This window comes from Petromyzon marinus, chromosome 54, assembly GCF_048934315.1.
Source record: "Petromyzon marinus isolate PM22_M1 ecotype Great Lakes invasive population chromosome 54, UKy_Petmar_22M1.pri1.0, whole genome shotgun sequence".
Taxonomy (NCBI): Eukaryota; Metazoa; Chordata; class Hyperoartia; order Petromyzontiformes; family Petromyzontidae; genus Petromyzon; species Petromyzon marinus.
In genome coordinates, this window is record NC_133720.1 from 4,123,962 (window position 1) to 4,144,459 (window position 20,498).

The 20,498-nt window shown below is 47.1% G+C and overlaps 2 protein-coding genes across 5 annotated transcripts in view; one reads left to right on the top strand and one right to left on the bottom strand.

Moving 5' to 3' along the window:
- The window catches only part of LOC116954179 (uncharacterized), a 73,481-nt gene that overhangs the window by 46,939 nt on the left and 6,044 nt on the right, over positions 1 to 20,498 (top strand). Inside the window, exon 17 of one of the 4 annotated variants that reach the window (XM_076052091.1) lies at positions 205 to 5,623. The exons of the other annotated variants lie outside the window; for them this stretch is intronic. Within the exon in view, the coding sequence (XP_075908206.1) occupies positions 205 to 224 (20 nt within the window). The 3' untranslated portion in view covers positions 225 to 5,623. Of the gene's footprint in view, positions 1 to 204; positions 5,624 to 20,498 lie in introns of those variants that run through there. 4 annotated transcript variants of the gene reach the window in all.
- On the bottom strand, positions 1,761 to 15,344 carry LOC116954180 (uncharacterized). The gene is made up of 4 exons (XM_032974673.2): positions 14,491 to 15,344; positions 10,915 to 11,034; positions 7,940 to 8,136; positions 1,761 to 6,871 (listed from the first exon to the last, which is right to left on the bottom strand). Exons 1-4 carry the CDS (start codon positions 14,738 to 14,740, stop codon positions 6,335 to 6,337), a joined length of 1,104 nt encoding a protein of 367 aa, XP_032830564.1. The 5' UTR covers positions 14,741 to 15,344; the 3' UTR covers positions 1,761 to 6,334.

Below are 20,498 nucleotides of genomic sequence, written 5' to 3' on the forward strand. Positions count from 1 at the left end.
ATAGCGCTGTTTCTGAACAGTCGATGAATGACTTTTTTTCCAGCTGAGCGGTGCAAGTGATGCAGCAACGCGGAGTGATGCGCAGTAACACGGCAGCGTCACACCATGAAATGACTGCAGGCTGATTTGATAGTGTAAATGTGATTCAGTAACTCAGCAAGTCTTCGCTGAAAGCGGTTTTCACTTTAACGTGGCGCTTTTCAGGAATGCATCTACTGCGTTGAACGAGGGATTACTGTCGTAGCATCCATCACGTGTGGGTTCTGGCGACTCAAGTGGGCTGAAGCCGGAACTAATTCCACAGCGAAAGTCAGAGGACTGCCGGAGGTCATGGCGCACACCTGTGATCCAGCAATTTGGAGGCGAGGGTTGGTGGATCATGCAGAATTGTGCTGGGCAGGGAGTTGCAGTGGAGATATTGGATTTAATCAACCATGGTTGGGGTTATTTACCATCTTCTGATAATAAACCCAAAAGGTTATCTTGTGAAATAAGCCTAATTTTACACTAACATTTATCACACAGGATGTTATTTTTAAACCTGGCCAGCCTGGAAGAGACCTTAACAAGTAACTCCGTTACATCCGATTACATGGGTCATTCCTTAACGGGATAAGTCACACTACACTGAGAGTTCCGAAATGATTATTCATCTCATGATGTAACGCCGATAGCTCAATCATAATACAATTAGGGAAAATATTTATTTTAAATAGTCCAACCGCCCAAATAGAGTTACGGGATAATAATGCCCTTGATTTATTTTGGAATGTCTCATTGAGTCTTAAGAACTGTTATTCAGGAGGGTCCTGCAATTGGGATGTTCATGGGTGTACAGGGACTCCTCTACTTACGAACGAGGTGGGTTCCAGAGGTCTATTCGTAAGTCGATTTGTTTGCAAGTCCAACTTTACTCCTGTCGATTCCAAACGTGTTGTACGGCATGTGCACTAAACACGGGGAATGGCTTTAAAAGTTGTATAATCCCCTGTAGATGTAGCTGCCATTGATTCTTCACGTATGCAAATGTAGATGCCACTGGTTCTTCACGTTCTGCAGATGTAGATGCCACTGGTTCTTCACGTTCTGCAGATGTGGATGCCACTGGTTCTTCACGTTCTGCAGATGTGGATGCCACTGGTTCTTCACGTTCTCCAGATGTAGATGCCACTGGTTCTTCACGTTCTGCAGATGTAGATTCCACTGGTTCTTCACATTCTGCAGATGTAGATGCCACTGGTTCTTCACGTTCTGCAGATGTAGATGCCACTGGTTCTTCACGTTCTGCAGATGGAGATGCCACTGGTTCTTCACGTTCTGTAGATGCCACTGGTTCTTCACGTTCTGCAGATGTAGATGCCACTGGTTCTTCACGTTCTGCAGATGTAGATGCCACTGGTTCTTCACGTTCTGCAGATGTAGATGCCACTGGTTCTTCACGTTCTGCAGATGTAGATGCCACTGGTTCTTCACGTTCTGCAGAGGTAGATGCCACAGTCGCCATCTGTTGTGCGGTGGTTGAACTTACGGCTCCCGGTTGGAACGGGCAACTGGACATACAGACCAGGTTTGTTCGTATCTCTGAAAGTTCGTAAGTCGAATTTTGGCAAGTAGCGGAGTCCCTGTATACTAATTGAAGGCTTCACACCCACCCTTACAAGAGATCTCCCACATTGCAAATAGCAATGATTACACCACAATCTCGACGACAGTGTGCCCCAAGTCACGTACAATAAAAAAAAACCCGTAGACGGGCTTCGTAATATTGCGCAAATGCAAGTTTATTGCAATTAGTGAAATGTAAAATGACGTAGCTTGTCGACAACATCTGGCAATGAAGTGACCATTTGTTTTGATACGTTATTTTCTGGTAATGGTAAAGTAGCACAAGACTGCTAATTTTATTAACAGCATTCGTGTTGCCATTCCGAACTCTCACACGCCAGGCAAGAGATTACATTGTAAGGCCTCTAAACGTATAGTCACGTGGTGGATGGCATTCAACCACGCGAGTCATATTCACGGGTGTCCGTTCAAGGCATTATTTCTTCATGACAGGTTTAATAATGAAAATGACTTCCGTGGAATTGATCCGATGCTCCGTTCTTTAATGTCCATAGCTTGAGAACCATTACTGGTGTTAGCCATGTGGAACTTCTTTCGCACCGTACGTAGCCACCCGTGCTTATCAGAGGTGCGGGGGGGGAATAAACTAAACACAAAAAGCAGTTCTAACGAAATTAAGTTTTCAATTCATATTTAAAAGTGCATAGCTCAAGTGGCTTCCTAATATCAGAAGAGCGTTCCAGACGGCCGCAGAAGCGCATTTGAAAGCGCGCGATGCGGTGACCGTCTTTGTTTGATGATTCGCCAAAAGCCGACGCGAGGATGACCAGAGTTTCTGTGATGGTTTATGCACTTTGACGAGATCGGCAAGGTATTCCGGTTCATTTGTGGCAAGCTCTTTGTGCGTAATGAGTGCGACCTTATAACGTATTCTTTCAGCAAACCGGAAACAAATGCAGCTCAGAGGCACTGGACAGACACGGTCGGATCTTGCAGTACCCGTCACATGACATGTGCCACGTAAAATCACGGGGGTTACACACAGTCGCACGTTACGTTATCGTTTCAACGGCACGAGCATCAGATACCCAGAACTAAGCGGTGATCACTCGCTTACCTGAACGTGGCCAAACATCAGAAGGACGATGAGACAAACGCAGAGAGTAGTAAATCACGCTCACCTCGGACCAATCACAATTTGCCAATTTGATGACATGATCCACAAAATAAATTTTAAGGAATGCTTCGGGCAAACGTGGGGTGAGGAATCCACTTCTTCGCACATCAGCCAAGTCGACACTACTCACTAAATCAATTCCCATATTAATTAAATTGTTCTGAACCACGGAACGAGTATAATCGGGTAACCAATTAGTTATTTTTTATAAAATTTCTCAAGTATAGACCGCAAAAAAAATACACGCGTTTTAAATGTGGATCGCCAGAAAAATCTGTACGGGGAATCATAACATATTCTGAGCAGTGCTGACCTTGTATCTTCAGTGTGGCTAGAGATATGTCTGTCTGGCACGCCGCTCCTCAATACTTGTGACTGTGGCGGTAGTGTGTGGTGCAACACAAAGCATTATTTTTTTTAACACTTTTGAACCGAATCGGACGGTTCATGCAGATATTTAAAATGTAGTAAAAAAAAATAACACCAATCAATTACGCAGAATATCTGCAACAAGCCTCAAAACATTTTTGTTAGCAGCATCCTGCGTTGGATGTTCGGTCAAATACAAGGGGTTGCCATATGGGAGGAAATTGGGAATACACGGGGAAAAACCCACGAATAGCACTCAATGCTACCACCTCCTGGCCACCAAAAGAAAAATATCCCCCTCATAGCCTGAACAGACCGTTGGGCAAAGCGCTGTTAGCGAGCACCTATTAAAGCCGGCACGGCACACGAGGGGCTTGGTGGCCAGCAGCACACACGGCTGCCTTTGCCTCCCGAGTAACGGATGTTTACACACCACACCAGGTCCTCATTTGACGCCGAGTCGACGTAGCAGAGGGCTCAGGACCAGTTCCAGACAATCGTCACTGGTGTTGGCCACGAGACGGAATCAAACTCGAGTCGCCGGGTTCGTAGCGCGGCGCGTTAACCGCTACACCACGGCTCCCCTCCCGGCCTCCTCGCCGTCTCATACTTTCCATCTCTTGGTGGCCACCCATCGAAGGGCGAGCCAGGCACAACCAACTTTTGTTTCCGAAAGCAGATGACATCGGCTACACTTTAGGGTTATTAATGGTGTTCTGATCAGATTTGTGAGAATTTTCTTGACAGTTTCTACGTGAATCTCACCTGGATAACACTGAGTGCTGGGAATATGTATTATTATTAAGGAGGCTAGTGTATATGTTATTTGGTGAATGAGCTCGTGGAGATTTTTTGTTACTTACAATAAACAGTGCTCAATACAATTGTATAAACTTCATATGCTAAAATGGACAGGTACTATTTGTTAAATATTACAAAAAACATACAAACATTTCTCTAGGTTTTGCTGACAATATTCTCTCCCCCCCCCACTAGAGTCACATAATCCAGAAGCGGTCGAATAGTCAAATTAAATGGGAGCTCACATTTGCAAAATGTGAACGTACAGCCCTTTTGTCAATTCACTGCTGGACGAGGGCCTCCCTACGCCGTCGGGGTTATAGGTTTTGTTTCGCCATACTTCGCCGTGGCGGTCAGCGCAAGTTGAAGGTGGGGGAAGCACAGATGTGGAAACGTAGGAAGCACATGCCAACAAATGAATTTGCCGCAATGCCCTCCGCTGGCCACCACATAGCCCCGCAGCAACCTATCGCAACCGGCTGTGCGTGGCGGTCACCCACCCCCAAACTAAACCAGCCTCTACCCTGCTTAGCTTCCGAGATCTAGTGAGACTGGGCACATTCCGGGTGACGTTGTCATCGCACCCACGTATGTAGACGCAGCTAAGCAGCACATCTTCTAACGATAAACAAATTTGTATTACTTCATCAATTAAGCAAACAAATAGAACACAGTTTTTTCAAGATATCTGGCTATCCAGAGTTAGACGTATTGTATATTTTGTTTTACAATTTGCAGGTTATTTACAAAGATTGCCGCAGATCATAAGGGTGTGCAATGGTCTGCTCTTGCAAAATACTTCACAGAGGTTGTTACCGTCTACGTTACAGCTATCGGTGTGCTTTGGTAATCTGCTGTATTAACTACCGGGAGGGGGGGCTGAATGATCATGGAAAAATATAAATAAGCCTAACTCCATTGAGTGTCTCCACATACAGGATAAAAATGTTAGTCCAGAGGCCGATTGGCTTTCCAGACCGGTTTTGACCTTCGCTATGGCAACACATGAGTGTGTAGGGTATTTAATTTAGCATTGTGTGTGTACCATAGAGGGAGGCTGAGAGAGTAATGTAAGTCTGGGTCTTCCCGGCGGCCACAGTTATACCCACCCTTCTCTATTGTTTGCGAAACACAGAGCACCTTACAGGAACATCTGCACCGGTTTGAAACGTTCCAGGCTGGCCTGCCTACGATCCATCCTAGGTTTAACCAGGCTGGATTGTGTGAGGAGCTCACAGATCCTCGAACGATCTGGACACAGTCCCATAAGTGAGCTCCTCCGGCAGGCAAGGCTGCGTTGGCTGGATCATGTAGCCAGCATGCCTAGCCACCGTATACCCAAGCAGCGTCTCTTTGGCCGGATAGAAGGGGCTAAACCGGCATGGCATGGGCTTGAGAAGAGATGGACTGATGCGGTACAGAAAGATGCGGAACTGATTGGACTTGCCGACGGTGGGCACCACCTGTCAAGATCGGGCCTCCGTGGAGAAGGCTGGTGAAGGATGCGGCTGGGCAGTTGAACGCAACCGCCCTCCAGCAACAACAGAGGGTGGAGGCGTGACGCTTGCGACGAGCTGAGCGTCTGGCGGCTAAAACGCGGCAAGCTGGCACAGTGGAGAGCACAAGAGGTGCAATTGTCAGTCATCCCAGTAAGTCAACCCATGGCAGCTGGGTCTGTCCCATGACCTGCCTGCGAGCCTTTACAGATTACTTATCCTGGAAAAAAGCACCGTGGTGATGTCATGGCTACTGAATGGCGAACGGCAGTTGTTGTTGCTTTTTGCATTGAATGGGGTCACGTATTTTATCTGGAGTGATGTCACCAATACCATCTGGTAATCCAGCAGCATGTTTAACAAGCCTGACTGCTGATGTGACTGAACATCGACATCTGTCCATAGTTTTTCTTGCTTAAACAAATGCTGCTCGATAATGTTGGTCTGGAAAGCAAATAGGCTGATGTACTAATACATATTAATGTTCAAATGCAGACTCAGAAAAATGGTTCAGTCGCGCATGTCGGTGTTGAATAAATACCAAAAGTTGATTTCAAATTGATTAATGTAGAAAACCACGTGGCTTCCTTTTTCTAAGTTTAATTTCTATTAGCAGACTCTTCTGCGCTTACATGCTACACAGTGATAAAATCCACGTCCAAATGTCCACTCGCTAAAATCAAGTCTCTAGCACCTTCACTTGACCGAATCGACGTCCCGAGCCTGGACGAACAAAATGCGAGAGCCCATTTAAGCGACGCCGCTGCGAAGGGTAAACGGGACCCAGTAAGGCCGTCCCCGACTGGCGGCTTTCCGCAGGCCCACCTTGTTCACACAAAAAGAAGAATCTGACCGCCCTCTTCCGCGGTACGTCGCGACGATCCCGTGCGGGGGGGGGGGAGGTAGGGGGGGCGTTTGGCGGCCGCTAATCGTCGCTGACGGCGATGTCGTGCAGCGTCTTGTGCAGCGCCAGTCGCGCCCGCTCCCTTTTCCGCGGCGGCAACTCGCGCAGCGACATGGCGATGTACTTCCCGAAAATGTCGTCGGCGCTCTCCGTCCCCCGGCGCGACGCGCCGAGGTGCGTCATGGCCGTGTTCAGAAGCTGCTCGGCGCGGACGCTCCCAACTCCCACCCCCCCGCCGCCTCCAATTCCCCGGCCTCCCGCTCCACCTCCGAGTCCACCGCCATCGCCGCCGACATCGCCTCCGCCTCCCACGCTGCCGCCCCCGCCGACGAGCCCGTCGTTGTGCAGCTGCCGCACGCAGCTCAGGGGTTTGGTGTCCTCGTCCGACAGGCAGCTCGTGCCGCTCATGCTCTGCGCCGAGGGCGAGGCCCAGGGCGGGCAGGGCGAGGGCATCGCCTGCAGCGACGCGGCCAGCTCCGTGGGCGAGCGCGCCGGCGACGACGGCGTGTTGGGCGAGGGCGCGGCGGGCGTGGGAGCGTCGGTAACAAATTTGTCCAGCTGCAAAAGAAAGACGAACATTAGGAAACATTTTCAAGAGGCTGTAAACTATTTAGTTTTTGTTGTAATTCGTCCCCAACTTTTATCCCGATTGCACTATCGGAGTCACGTCGCAAGACGAAGAATCCATTAGGATCTTGACTTAAAGCTTTCGTGACTGCAGGAATTCATATTCTTTAAGTCCTTCGGTAAAGCCACGTAGATAAAGCCACGTAGATATCTATCTATCTATCTACATGGCTTTACCGAAAGACCCAAAGAATACGAATCCATTAGGATCTCTCGAAAGAGCAGTTCAACCAACCCTACGTGGTAGAGAATGGCCCGCAGAAGCAGATGTCGCAGAGCTACATCCACGATTCCTGTAAGGGACCTCCGGTTCACACAAGTGGAGGGCGGCAGTTTTTCACTTGCTTAGCAGCTTCTGGACGAGGCGTGTGAATGCATGGTTGCCCGCCAAAGGTATTTGAAATACCTGTGTGGGCCGTGAGTAAGTCAAAAGATCCCCCCACCACTGGTGAAAAGATGTTAACTGCCTCGCCTAGTATACAGGATGTGGGTTCGATCCCAATCCCTGACGCCTGTGTGTTTGGAGTTTGCATGTTCTCCCTGTGGTCGGGTGGATTTTTCTCCAGGTCCTCCGGTTTTTTCCCTCCACATTTAGAAACGTGCGTTTCGAGTACGTGGCCGCTAAAAATTTTCACATGCGGATAAACCACTTTGTTGCGCTATCATTTGTGGCCAGGTCACTTCTGAAAAAGAGCTATATAAATATATACACACACACATACGATTTATATAATTAATTTAATTATTACTTATTTGTATTATCATGTTTTTTTTTGTATTACCTGCTGTTCTAAATCGCAGACCCCATGCCCCTTACTGGACATCTGTGACAAAAAGAGCTTCACAGCTCTTTGGCTTCCTCCTGCCGTCGAAATCAGGGTTCCGATTCTGATATAGCCCAGTTGGGGGCCTTACCTGGTAAAATAAAATAAATTAACCTCGCCAGAAGCCGCAGAGATTCCCCTGACCGAGTGCGGCTGTGGGAGCGGTACTACTTGCCGCCGACTGGTTGAAGGTGTACCGTCCACACCGCGACTGCATAGCCTCTCGCAAGAAGCCGAGCCGCTCAAAGTGATGCCACTTGGGGTAGTATCCGTTTGATCGGCCACTTCCCATCCGGTCCGCATCCTCCACCTTCTTCACCTCTCTGAAATAGATGCTCCGCAAGTTCTTCCATTTAAACTTGATCTCTTCCCCTGCGAATGAAGACGACGTCAAATCACTTCGCACCCTGCAGACATTTTTTTCTATGCTATTTTTATTTCGTGTTGCGCCGCTGAGAAACGTCACATCGACGGCACAGCATTACAATCGAGATTTGAAGTCTTCGTGACTGCAGGGATCCATACTCTTGTGTTCTTTCGGTAAAGTCACGTAGATATAAAATAAAATAAATTTAATTACGACGTTTCGATTGCAACACAAGCAATCAGGATGTTATTAACCAGGTAAAACTGATTGCTTTGTAGTGGTTGTCGTCTATCATATCTGCCGGGTACTACTACAGTAAAACCTTGGATTGCGAGCATAATTCGTTCCGAAAACGTGTTTGTAATCCAAAGCACTCGTATATCAAAGCACTCGTATATCAGTTGTGATCACGTGACGCTCGGCAGACAAAGCGTATACGTATTGCAAGACCCTCGCTCGTTTATCAAATTAATATTTAAAATTTTTGCTCGTCTTGCAAAACACTCGCAGACCAAGTAACTCGCAATCCAAGGTTTTCCCACTCCCGGCTCCGCCCACATTCCCCCCCCCCCAGCCTCTCGTCCCTCTCCTGGCGTCCACGCAGCGCTCTCCCTCCCCCTACCCCACACCCCCACCCCTCCCTCTCCCCCCTTTCTTGCCTGTATAGCCTCTTACCACGGCAACGCTCTCTCCCACTTCAGCGCAAAAAAAATATTGCTGTGCTTTTCCCACCTGACGATGATTGCTTGTGTTGCAATCGAAAATTCGTGATTTAATGTATTTTATTTTATACCTACGTCACTTTACCGAAAGAACCAAAGAGTAAGGTACAGCATTACGCACGGTCTGTGCGCCCAAGTGGTGGTACTACTGCCACTGTCACCGGGTAATTTTGTTTTGTGAAGTGGGACCCTTAAAGACCCTGTAACACCTCTGCAAACCTAATCATGTTCTGAAGTAGTCTCCAACACAGTGGAGTGCTGAATCGGTGATTAACTGGCACGTTCGTTCAGATGATAACTTTATTAATTGATCCTTATGACGGTACCCCGGGGTACCAAATAATACAAAATGGTGGAGGCAATTAAATATTTTATTTCTGGGACACTATTTTTTTCCAGGGGTGTTACTTAACTCCGCGACTGGGGTACCAATCAATCCGACATCAGTGCTACTCCGCGATGTCGAAACGTAGCGAGGACGATTGCGCTGAAACCCTGAACGCTCGTACGCACCGTGGTGGTGCACCGTGTACAGCTCGTCGAGATGAGTCGATTGCCGCATCGCCGACCATCAGCAGACTAAAAATGACTGCATCACGGACATCATGCGAGAGCCAGGGTACTATAGTACCCCGGGATACCGCCACAAGGTTCAATTGGCTGCTTCAGGCGGAGGAGGCTGTACGAAAGACATTTTAACATTTTAACGTTGCTATCTTGTGAACCCGAGAATAAATTATTCATCGAAATATTTGTCCCGAGAGCCTACACACGTTACATTTAACGTAATCGATTGCCTATCAGTTGCGATAGATCATGCCCATTCCTAAACAAATGACAGAACTTTCAGGCTGTCCCATTAAGGTTCCATCCGTTATTAAAGAAGTATAAACGAAACAGGCCAAACTACGCGGTTGCAATGTTATCAACATATTCCTTATATTTACGTTTTTATACCACTAGGTGTCAGACAAGAACCTGCCAACAAAATGCCTTGGAAATGTTGATGTTGATTCACCCGTAAACCTTGTACCGTCTCGAGCTTTCTGATTTAATGCCTAACTCGGAATGACCTTCGGTAATATTATTGCACATTTTTGTTTTGTTATTTCGTCAAAAATTATGCTCCCGGTAACCAGGGAGAAAACGTTTTAAGTATTTCCACATTCTTGAACAACATTATTCCTTATTATCCCTCTGGCGTGCGTACAATTCATCGGAGAGATTGCCCCCCCCCCCCCCGGAAATGTGAAATTTCCATCGCTGGCTCATGGCCTGCAAACATAAAATGAGCACCTCTCCAGTCCTCGTTTGAGTTTGAACAGTGAACTTCAACACTGCCGGGTGTCCCACCATTGTTGCCAGACGCAGGAGTCCCACCAGTGCCACTAATTTGCGGCACAAGCCGCTGGGCAAATGGATTTCAAACTGGATCTCAACAAAATCACCGTTTCCGGCGACTTTATGGATCGTCAACGATTTTGGGTCGCAATTTGAGTCGAGAATCAACACCTTTCTTTGTTGGTATAATGACTGCTGTACCATTTTTATTTTCTATTTATAGATTTGTTTTTGTCTTGCTTTCAGTGTGGTATTTTCGTTGTTATTTTAGCTTAAATGTAACATCAATATATGATTGGTAAATAATTTTCATTAATTAAAATATAACCAATTCGCACATGCACAATCTGATACATGTATCATGAGCCGACTAATACATTTTAATCAATGCATCATTACTTACCTAATTCTAATATAAAACTATTTATAAAGCGCCTTTAATCAAAGACCTCAAAGCACTGTACAAGACACAGCAACAGACACTCAGCGTGACTATTAAGTAAATTAAGTCACGCTGAAACGAAAAGCTAAGCCATGGAAAAAATTACGAAAAATATATATTCAAACAAAAATACATTTGCCGAATTAATTGTAACGGCACATTTATTTTTACAGCCGCTCGTGACTGGGCTGGGAACAACAAACTTGTTGCGCGCGAGAACCAGAGGCAAACAGAAGGACAGACGAACACGAAAAGAACACGTGTGACACTTTGCTTGCCTGTAAAGGGTACCCCGTGGGCATCACCGCCTAGCTGCTCGCAGAGTTCATTCATTTTTCTGTTGCGTTTGTCCCTCTTGAAATAATCTGGGTTCGAAGGATCCCACATGAACCGGTGATCTGCGTAAACAAGAAAACATTTAATGCATTGTGAGATTTCGATTTGAGGAAGCCCGGCGGGATAGTATGCTTGCCACTCGGCCTGTTTGGCACAGGGCCACAGGAGGATTCGTGCAGCAGCAGCTGCTGTCAAGTTGATGTTTCATTTGCCATAATTCACAATAGCAAGCAGTTGTCTAAAAGTTGTCATAGCCAAAAGGACAAATGTGAAAATCACTACCTGTTAAAAATTGTAAAAAAAAGAGAGGATATAATGCAACTACCACTGCAAAATCTCGACGTTCACAATAACATGGACATTTGTCTCCGTTTGAATTTTGTCATCAAAATTAGTAGAAGTCAGGGTTTTTTGACACATTGTGTCAATTTGACAATGTTCCACAGCTAATTTTAGAAGTTTTAATTTGGGCTGGCCACATAGTTACTCTCTTTACAGAATAAGATGCAAAACTTCCTTCCAGCGCCAACAAATTGTGGTTGTAGTTATCCAGATTGGACTCTATCTCAAGGTGGTACGAAACATGGAGAGGGAATTATTATAATCAAGTCAAGTTTATTGGTTAAACCAGGTGAGAACTCACGAGACCAGGAGAGTCTCATTTATATGTTTGGAGGGATTATTTAAAGGGTTTGGAGGCATTATTGGACAAGTGGGGGTAAACAGCAGTCGGGGAGGGGGCCATGTCCAATATCGTCAAATAATACGGGAGCAACTGCATGTGAAAAGCAAATATGTAATTAAAGTGCAAGTCTTATCAATTATGTGGAAGGGGGCAGAATGTTTATGGGCAGAGCACAGTAGGTAATCAGAGATGATAATCTAACTTTATCCTTCACCAAACTAACCAACCAGACACGTATTTTCACACCTCATATCCTGCTATATTCTTTAAAACCAAAAAAAGTTTTACTGGCTGGCTGAAATTTAAAAATGACCCACAAATCACTCAACAGGGATTATACGCAGCAATTGTCGCCCCCTTAATCACAGACTAATGCCAGGTGCTCAGTCACCTTGCACCTCGCAGGGACATCTGCCACTGGGAGTGCCCTTTTTCCATGTAATGAAACGAGACTTAACGTCCATTGCTGAGACCTCCCACAGTATAGGGCGTTATATCCAAAAAATGAGCATTTATACATATATACACGCTCATGTTAAAACCGAATTCACAAACTATAATAGGAAAAGGAAAGGCAAAAGACCAGAATGGGCATTCCATTTTGGCTATTTTATATTCTATGGCCATTGATTTTTGTCTGTCATTCATCTTAGTCTACCCATGTTTTATGGTAACTGGAACTGGCAGCTATTTTAAACAATAACTTCATCAATTACACATGAAGAGCTGGCCTTTGTAGCCATCTCATCTGAAATTGATTTTCGGAGCATGGCTTGTCATTGATTTTCCACAAAACCTCTCTCCATGGCAATATTTCTCCAGAATAGTTGATGACCTCTGCTCCTCAGTACCTTTCAGTCGACTTTTTTATATTATACACCACCTCTTCATAACAGCAAATCAAACGGTGCACGTAACATTATAAACGATCGCATTTGGCAATTGCACTCCGCGTAAAAAAAAAAATCGATGAGCACATCGCTTGAAAGTAGAGTCGATTTGCACTGCTTGCAACCAAAGTTGGTAGGTCGAAACATTTGTCATGAGTCCAGTCCATCACGAACGTGAACTCATCACACACGGTAAGCCCTTTGAAACTACAGTACCCTATTTTAAGTCTGTTGCAAGACTCATGGATGGATTCCCGAACATCTGCTGAAAATTGGTTGCGCAACCGTGACTGGTTACGGTTGCACAACCACCGTCTACTGCTTGCGAAGACGTCCGCATACAAAGCGAGTCGGTTACATACCAACCAATTTCCTTAATGAATCGCTCGGGCTCGGTGGACCTGCTTCAATAGTGACCCAGGGAGACGAGGATGGCAAGTTGTTGCGAGAGATTTTGTGGGAAAGGATCGACAAATCGTGCTCTTGAACAACTGATACAAAAAATTGGCACACAGGTCGACAAAAACCGCTAGCTCTTCATCGATAAATCAACGAAGCATTTTGTTTTAAAGCAGTTGACAGCGCTAAGGGTCAGTCTCTAAAATGAAAATCAGACAATACTACGTACACACAACACACACATCCGTTTTAGCGCAACTACTCGCTGGGATGTGGACAAAGCAAGTTACAAGCGAACAAGTTGCTCGCTATCGAAAGCGATTTGGGGGTTACCACAACTGGCCGCTCAGGTGTGGACTCGCCTTTGGTCTCTCCGTGAACCACGAAGCCACTGGAATCAACATCAGTAGCAGCAACAGCAGCAGCCAATCAATGTCTTATCCACTGCAGAATGAAAGCCTACAACCCTACCTACTGCGCGCGGCGTCACCATCCCTAGCGTTCCCCCATCGTCTTACTCCCTGCGCACGAACCACAACCAACTGATCCCGTCGCTCGCTCCATCTCCATGGTGGAAGTCCTCCTGGGGGGCGCATAGCCCCTCGGCGTAATCTCACTTTGCGTAATCTCCCCCCGGGGCTGAACACCGCCCCCCACCCCCCCCCCCCAATCAACACGAAATCTCATCGTCAGTCGTGGTCAATCCACTGCTGGATGACCCTACGATGTTATTCACCGAGCACCTGCACGTGAGCTGATTTAATCGCTCCATCTCACCGGACGCGCTCTCAAGAAACGCGACGCAGGAAAATAATATTCCAGGTAAACCAATCCCTGCTCAACGACTGCCATTACAATCAATTCTGATCACGAGTAAACCCATGGAAATTGCTTGTAAACCCACGTGAAACCCCTTAAAACCCACGTGAAACCCCATACAAACCCACGTGCAACTCATATAAACACCATGCAAAAACCCCCCCGTCGAAACCCCACGTAACGCCCCATCTAAATCCCACGTCGACCCATGCAAAACGCACGTAAACATGTGAATCCCACACAAACCCTGTAAGTACGTACGTAAAACCCTACAGACCCCATGTAAAACCCCATCCACGTGCGTTATAGAACCCGTGGCTAGCTATCGTAGCGCATCATTAATGTTCGCGAGTGTAGTCCACCACCACCGCTGTACCACCACCGCCGCCGCTGTTGTTGCTTGGCATTTAACGGTGGTCGTCATTATTATTCTAGATTTAAATCTTTCGTGACTGCAAGGATCCATACTCCTTGGTTCTATTCGGTAAAGTCACGTAGGTAAAAAAAATATAAAACAACAAAAAATCACGACGTTTCGGCCACAACGCAAGCGGCCCTCGTCAGGTGAAGGGATCGAGGGACAGCGCCGGAGCGAAACACAGCCACGCTCGGACCTCTCCGGACCCTTAAGAGCTGTGTGCGAGGAAACAAGGAGTACATTATTAGTGTTGTTATTATTGTTATTATCGTTTGGTGTTGGTTACGATCGCGCTTTAAATCCGCACCGTGGAACCATTCGATGAGGAAGACCTCCTGGCTGGCGTCCCACACGGACCTCACGCGGCCGCCGTTGCCGCAACTCCGCCGCTCGGGGCGACGCAGCGGCCAGCCGCGGCTCTGCTGACGGCTCTGCTGACGCTTCTCGCCCAGGTAGGCGGCCGCCACGATGCAGGCGGCGGCCGCCGCCAACTTAGAGTCCTCCTTCTTCTCGTTCTCCTCCTCCTCCTCCCCCGCCTCCTCCTCCTCCTCGGCCATCTTCACGCCGGTCAGATAGCCTCCCTCCAGCTCCTCCTCACTCAGTCACTCGTCCACCACCACGACCGCCGCCGCCTCCTCCTCACTACACCAAACTAACCTCCTCCACCTGTTTTTTTACCTCACTCATCCATCCACCGCCTTCTCACTACACCAACCAAACTCACTCCTCCTCCTCACTTGACCACCACCAGCTCCTCCTCACTCCTCCACCACCTCCTCACTCCACCAACCAAACTCGCTCCTCTTCACTCCACCAACCAACCTCACTCCACCACCTCCTCACTCCTTCACATCCCTCACTCCTCATTCCATCAACCAATCTCACTCCTCACTCCACCACCACCTCCTCACTCCACCTCCTCACTCCACCACCTCACTCCACCACCTCCTCACTCCACCACCTCCTCACTCCACCACCTCACCTCACTCCACCAACCAACCTCACACCTCCTCACTCCACCACTACCTCCTCACTCCACCACTTCGCCTCACTCCACCAACCAACCTCACACCTCCTCACTCCACCACTACCTCCTCACTCCACCACCTCACCTCACTCCACCAACCAACCTCACTCCTCCTCCACCTCCTCCACCTCCTCACCCACCCACCAACCAACAACCTCCCTCCTCCTGTGCGTAAGGAATCGACAGCAAAACAACATCCGAATCGAGGAGCGTCGATTAACGAGCGATCGATTCCTCCCGCGGTTTGTTTGGGTTGGTGTCGTTTGGGACGATTCGTCGATTCCGCCCGCTGACGGGCAGCAACCCAGCCGGGATTGAAGCGATTCCCCGCGTTTGTTGCTTAAGTCGACTGTCGATTCCGCCGGGGGTGGGGTTACGGGGCATTATTTTTTTTGTTGCGTTAATTTGGAAAGGATTCGCGAATTCTTTCAGCGCGGATTTCACGATTCCATCCACAATGCAAAACACATGGAACCGATTAACCCGCGCTCACAAGCGACAAAGGTAAATCGAATCGATTCAAATGTTTTGAAAGCCTAACGGCAACATAGGGGAATCGGAATCGATCACGAATCGACTGTGGAATTTCCGATCGCCGAGCTTTTAAGTTATCAACGTGTTAACTCTTAACCCCATGTGTTCCAGCAACGAGAGTGCCGTTCGTTACCGTCCGCTTAACGTGTTGCGGGGCCTGTGTTGAGCAACCGTTTCAAAAATACCTCAAATAACGATGCGAGAGAGGAATCGATCCCTTGTCCATTGTTTACAAGATAATCGAATCGGTGCTCACGACAGCACCGCGACTGTAAATGAACGAGGTGGTGGTGCGTGCAATGAAGAAGGGGGCATTGCCCGAAACGTCGCCGATTGCATAGCTGTCAACCCGTACGGTTTACCCCGTATTGTTGTACAGAGAAGTGTGACATTATAGGTCCATTTTGTTTCCGTCGTATTTGTGTTTCTCCCTTGTGATGGGATTTTGTAGGATGGAAGTTGATATTTCAAAGGGCCAGTAAGGTCTGACTTGGTCTGTAATATGGTAGGGCACTTATAAAGGGTTGGCAGGTATAGAGTGTGTGTAGTGGTGCTGAGTGTACTAGTGGTGATTGTCTATTTGTGTATATCTCCCTTGTGATGGGATTTTGTAGGATGAAAGTTGATATTTAAAAGGGACACGGTGTGGTGGCCAGTAAGGTCTTACTTGATCTGTAATAATGTAGGGCACTGATAAAGGGTTGACATTTATGTAGTGAGTGTACTGGTGGTGATTGTCTATTTGTGTTTCTCCCTTGTGATGGGACTTTGTAGGATGAACGTTGAGATTTATAAGGGGAACGGTGTGACCAGTAAGGTCTTACTTGATCTGTAATAATGTAGGGCACTGATAAAGGGTTGACATTTATGTAGTGAGTGTACTGGTGGTGATTGTCTATTTGTGTTTCTCCCTTGTGATGGGACTTTGTAGGATGAACGTTGAGATTTATAAGGGGAACGGTGTGACCAGTAAGGTCTTACTTGATCTGTAATAATGTAGGGCACTGATAAAGGGTTGACATTTATGTAGTGAGTGTACTGGTGGTGATTGTCTATTTGTGTTTCTCCCTTGTGATGGGACTTTGTAGGATGAACGTTGAGATTTATAAGGGGAACGGTGTGACCAGTAAGGTCTTACTTGATCTGTAATAATGTAGGGCACTGATAGGGGTTGACATTTATGTAGTGAGTGTAGTGGTGGTGATTGTCTATTTGTGTTTCTCCCTTGTGATGGGACTTTGTAGGATGAACGTTGAGATTTATAAGGGGCACGGTGTGACCAGTAAGGTCTTACTTGATCTGTAATAATGTAGGGCACTGATAAAGGGTTGACATTTATGTAGTGAGTGTACTGGTGGTGATTGTCTATTTGTGTTTCTCCCTTGTGATGGGATTTTGTAGGATGAAAGTTGATATTTAAAAGGGACACGGTGTGGTGGCCAGTAAGGTCTGACTTGGTCTGTAATATGGTAGGGCACTTATAAAGGGTTGACATTTATGTAGTGTGTGTAGTGCTGAGTGTACTAGTGGTGATTGTCTATTTGTGTTTCTCCCTTGTGATGGGATTTTGTAGGATGAAAGTTGATATTTAAAAGGGACACGGTGTGACCAGTAAGGTCTGAATTGGTCTGTCATAAGGTAGGGCACTGATAAAGGGTTGGCACGATTTCAGTTGTATAATTTTGTTCTCAGACCCCCCACACACACGGGGCGGTGGTGTTCTTGATCTATGTGTTGAGATGCGTTCCTCGTTGTGCTCCCTGCACCACTGCCAACGCAACCAGCTTCAGATGATCAGTTTCACCTCCAGTAGTACTGTACTTGTATCCTGTTATCATCAGTTCCCATACCTGTCAATCCCTTATCAATGCCCTACCTCATTACAGACCAATTCAGACATTATTGGGAGGGTTTAACACGTAGGCTTTCGCGACCAATATTCATAATAAAGGTTTTTGGGTTAGATCGCGTTATTCATAAATGTGTCGTAACCCTCCACCACCCGACACGGCCAATCAGCAAAAAAGTGTCACGTTGACAAAAAGACAAATAGTTCACTACTTTAGCCCACCAGTGTGTTGAAGAGTGAATCCACAACATTTACAGTTTGAGTACGACGTTTCGCTGGTAATTACATCCAGCATCATCGGGCAAGTCGCCAGAATGGTAAAGCCCTCACTTGCTCCCCGTCTTAAAAAGAGCAGCAGGGTGACGTCATCATTTAACTCATTTCAGGTGCAGTGATTAGAGGCGGAGGGGGGGTATTGTAATTACAGAAAGTAAACGCACACTGATGCCTATCTGAATGCAGATTCGCATCATCATCCAGCTCAGAAATCCTCTCTTATCAAGACGCTCATACATCGGGCTAAAACATTGTCACATCGCGACTATAAACATATTCTTGGTTCTTTCGGTAATGTCACGTAGAAGGTAAACAATAAAATAATAATAATATAAAACTAAAACTTTATTTTATTATTATTTTTAAATGTTATTGTTTCCCTTCTACGTGACTTTACCGAAAGAACCAAGAATATGAATCCCTGCAGTCACGAAAGCTTTAAATCAAGACTATAAACGTGTTGAGAAGTTTCCGACGACTCGCTCGAAGGCTTAGGTAAGTTAAGGGCTTTCGCCTAGGTTTATTACAAATCTTAACAGTACACGGGGATGAACAACTTCCCTGGGGATTAGGGGTCCCAGGCTGAGTCCCGACACATCCGGCTGCCTTGTGCGGTCTCCTCTGCGCCGACCGTGGGATCAGCCAACACGGCCGACCGAGGAGCACAGCCACGTCCAGCCCTGGCACTGTGACCTCTCCCCTATCCCTACCCTCTTGCCCCTGGCTCCCCGTTCCACCCTTCCTAGACCCTACTCTCTAGCTACGACCCCCCTGACGTCACGGGGTCCCACCTTTATACTTGAGCCGTGACGTCATTCTGCTGCCCTGAGCGAATGACGTCACGTCCCGTGACGTCATCGCACTGGACAGCACTCGTGACGCCACTTCCCCATTATACTCCTCTACAAACGTATCTATCTTGATTTGAAGCTTTCGTGACTTGCCGGAATCCATACTCTTTGGTTCTTTCGGTAAAGTCACGTAGGTAGAAAAAATAGTAATAGATCACGACGTTTCGATCGCAACACAAGCAACCGTCATCAGGTGTGAAACAAACAGCAGGAGTCTGTTTGTTTCACAAATGGCTTTCTCTCGTAAATTTTCAAACGTCTTTCTCACCGCTTCTTTCCTTGGTTGACGTTAAACTATCTCCGCCTTTGTATGCATAGCGCCCTGAGAACAATTGTTTTTAAGGGGCGAATTTGACACATTCCTGCGGAGGGAGCTGGTAGGAACGTTGGGTTGCTCGGTCAATGGCCAGGGTCAACGGCGGCACCACGTGGTGTATTCAGCAAATAGGCCCGACTGTGAGGGCGGGCACAAGCCGGCGTGAGTAGGTTAAACGTTGAGTTTTATAAGGGCACCACGGGGTGACCAGCCCCTCCCCACCCAGCCCCACCCCTCCCACCCCCACTCAGCCCCACCCTCCCCACCCTCCCCTCCCCACCCAGCCCCTCCCCACCCAGCCCCTCCCCACCCTCCCCACCCAGCCCCTCCCCACCCTTCCCTCCCCACCCAGCCCCTCCCCACCCTCCCCACCCAGCCCCTCCCCACCCTCCCCACCCAGCCCCACCCTCTCCACCCAGCCCCTCCCCTCTCCACCCAGCCCCACCCCTCCCATTTTTGGATGCACGACGGACGGGCGGACACAATAATCCCCTGTGGGCTGGTGGTGTAACCAGGAGGTTCCTACACAGTATAAATGTGAATTGATTTTAAAATGTGACGGTGAATGCAGACTCGAAGCTGCAGTCCCAGGAAACGCCGGGTGTGTCCCGTGCGAGATGTTGGACTCGTAGGTGATCTTACAGGAGGAGGACGACTGACAGCAAGGGGCAGAGGCTGACCGACTAGTCCGGGGGGCTTACCGGCCCTGCGACGAAATGTCGTGAATACATCTAAATATATAAGTAATATAAAAACACATTTTTTTAAAACACGCTTTAATGAAATGTACCCTACTTGTAATGGAAGAACTCCACGACTCAAGGAAGTGACCCCAAAGCTTGCCATAACGTAAGGGACCGTGGTGATTTACAGCCAACGTTAGTTGAGCGTGGAAAATTAGACCCAAGCCGAAACATAAGATATAAAAAAAATAATGTTAAAACTAATTTTTATGATAGAATATGGTATTGTCATCAGTATGACATAAGTATACCAAGTTTGCAGTTGATACCATGTTGAGAAGTGGGTTAAAATTGAGTTACAAGATTTGAGGATAAAACGACAACAGACTGAGTGAGTTAATAGAAAGCGCGTAAAAAGATCGTTTAAAAATTAATATATTTTTAATGATAGAATATAGTATTGTCATCAGTATGACATAAGTATACCAAGTTTGCAGTCGATACCACATTGGGAAGTGGGTTAAAATTGAGTTACAAGATTTGAGGATACGACAACAATAATAACAGAGTGAGTTCAATAAAAGCGTGTAAAAATAGGGTTTTTTTCGGCAAAAGCGGTGATAACCGTGGCGCAAATTGATCTCGGTTCCTCCCCTGCCTCAAAGCGAGGGTACACAGCAACTCACAAATGCGTGGCAAGATTTTACCTCGCCTGGTATGTCTCTCTGCCCGTGGTCAAGTGGATTTTAAACCTCCACATTTACAATCAACAACATGCA

Bases quoted from the DNA above. Each gene is read 5' to 3' on its own strand.
- LOC116954180 (XM_032974673.2), bottom strand. From the start codon at position 14,740: ATGGCCGAGGAGGAGGAGGAGGCGGGGGAGGAGGAGGAGGAGAACGAG. The intron at 8,137-10,914 runs GCAAGCAAAGTG...CTTCATTCGCAG, and splicing joins CCACGGGGTACCCTTTACAG to GGGAAGAGATCAAGTTTAAA. The intron at 6,872-7,939 runs GCAAGTAGTACC...TTTCTTTTGCAG, and splicing joins ACACCTTCAACCAGTCGGCG to CTGGACAAATTTGTTACCGA.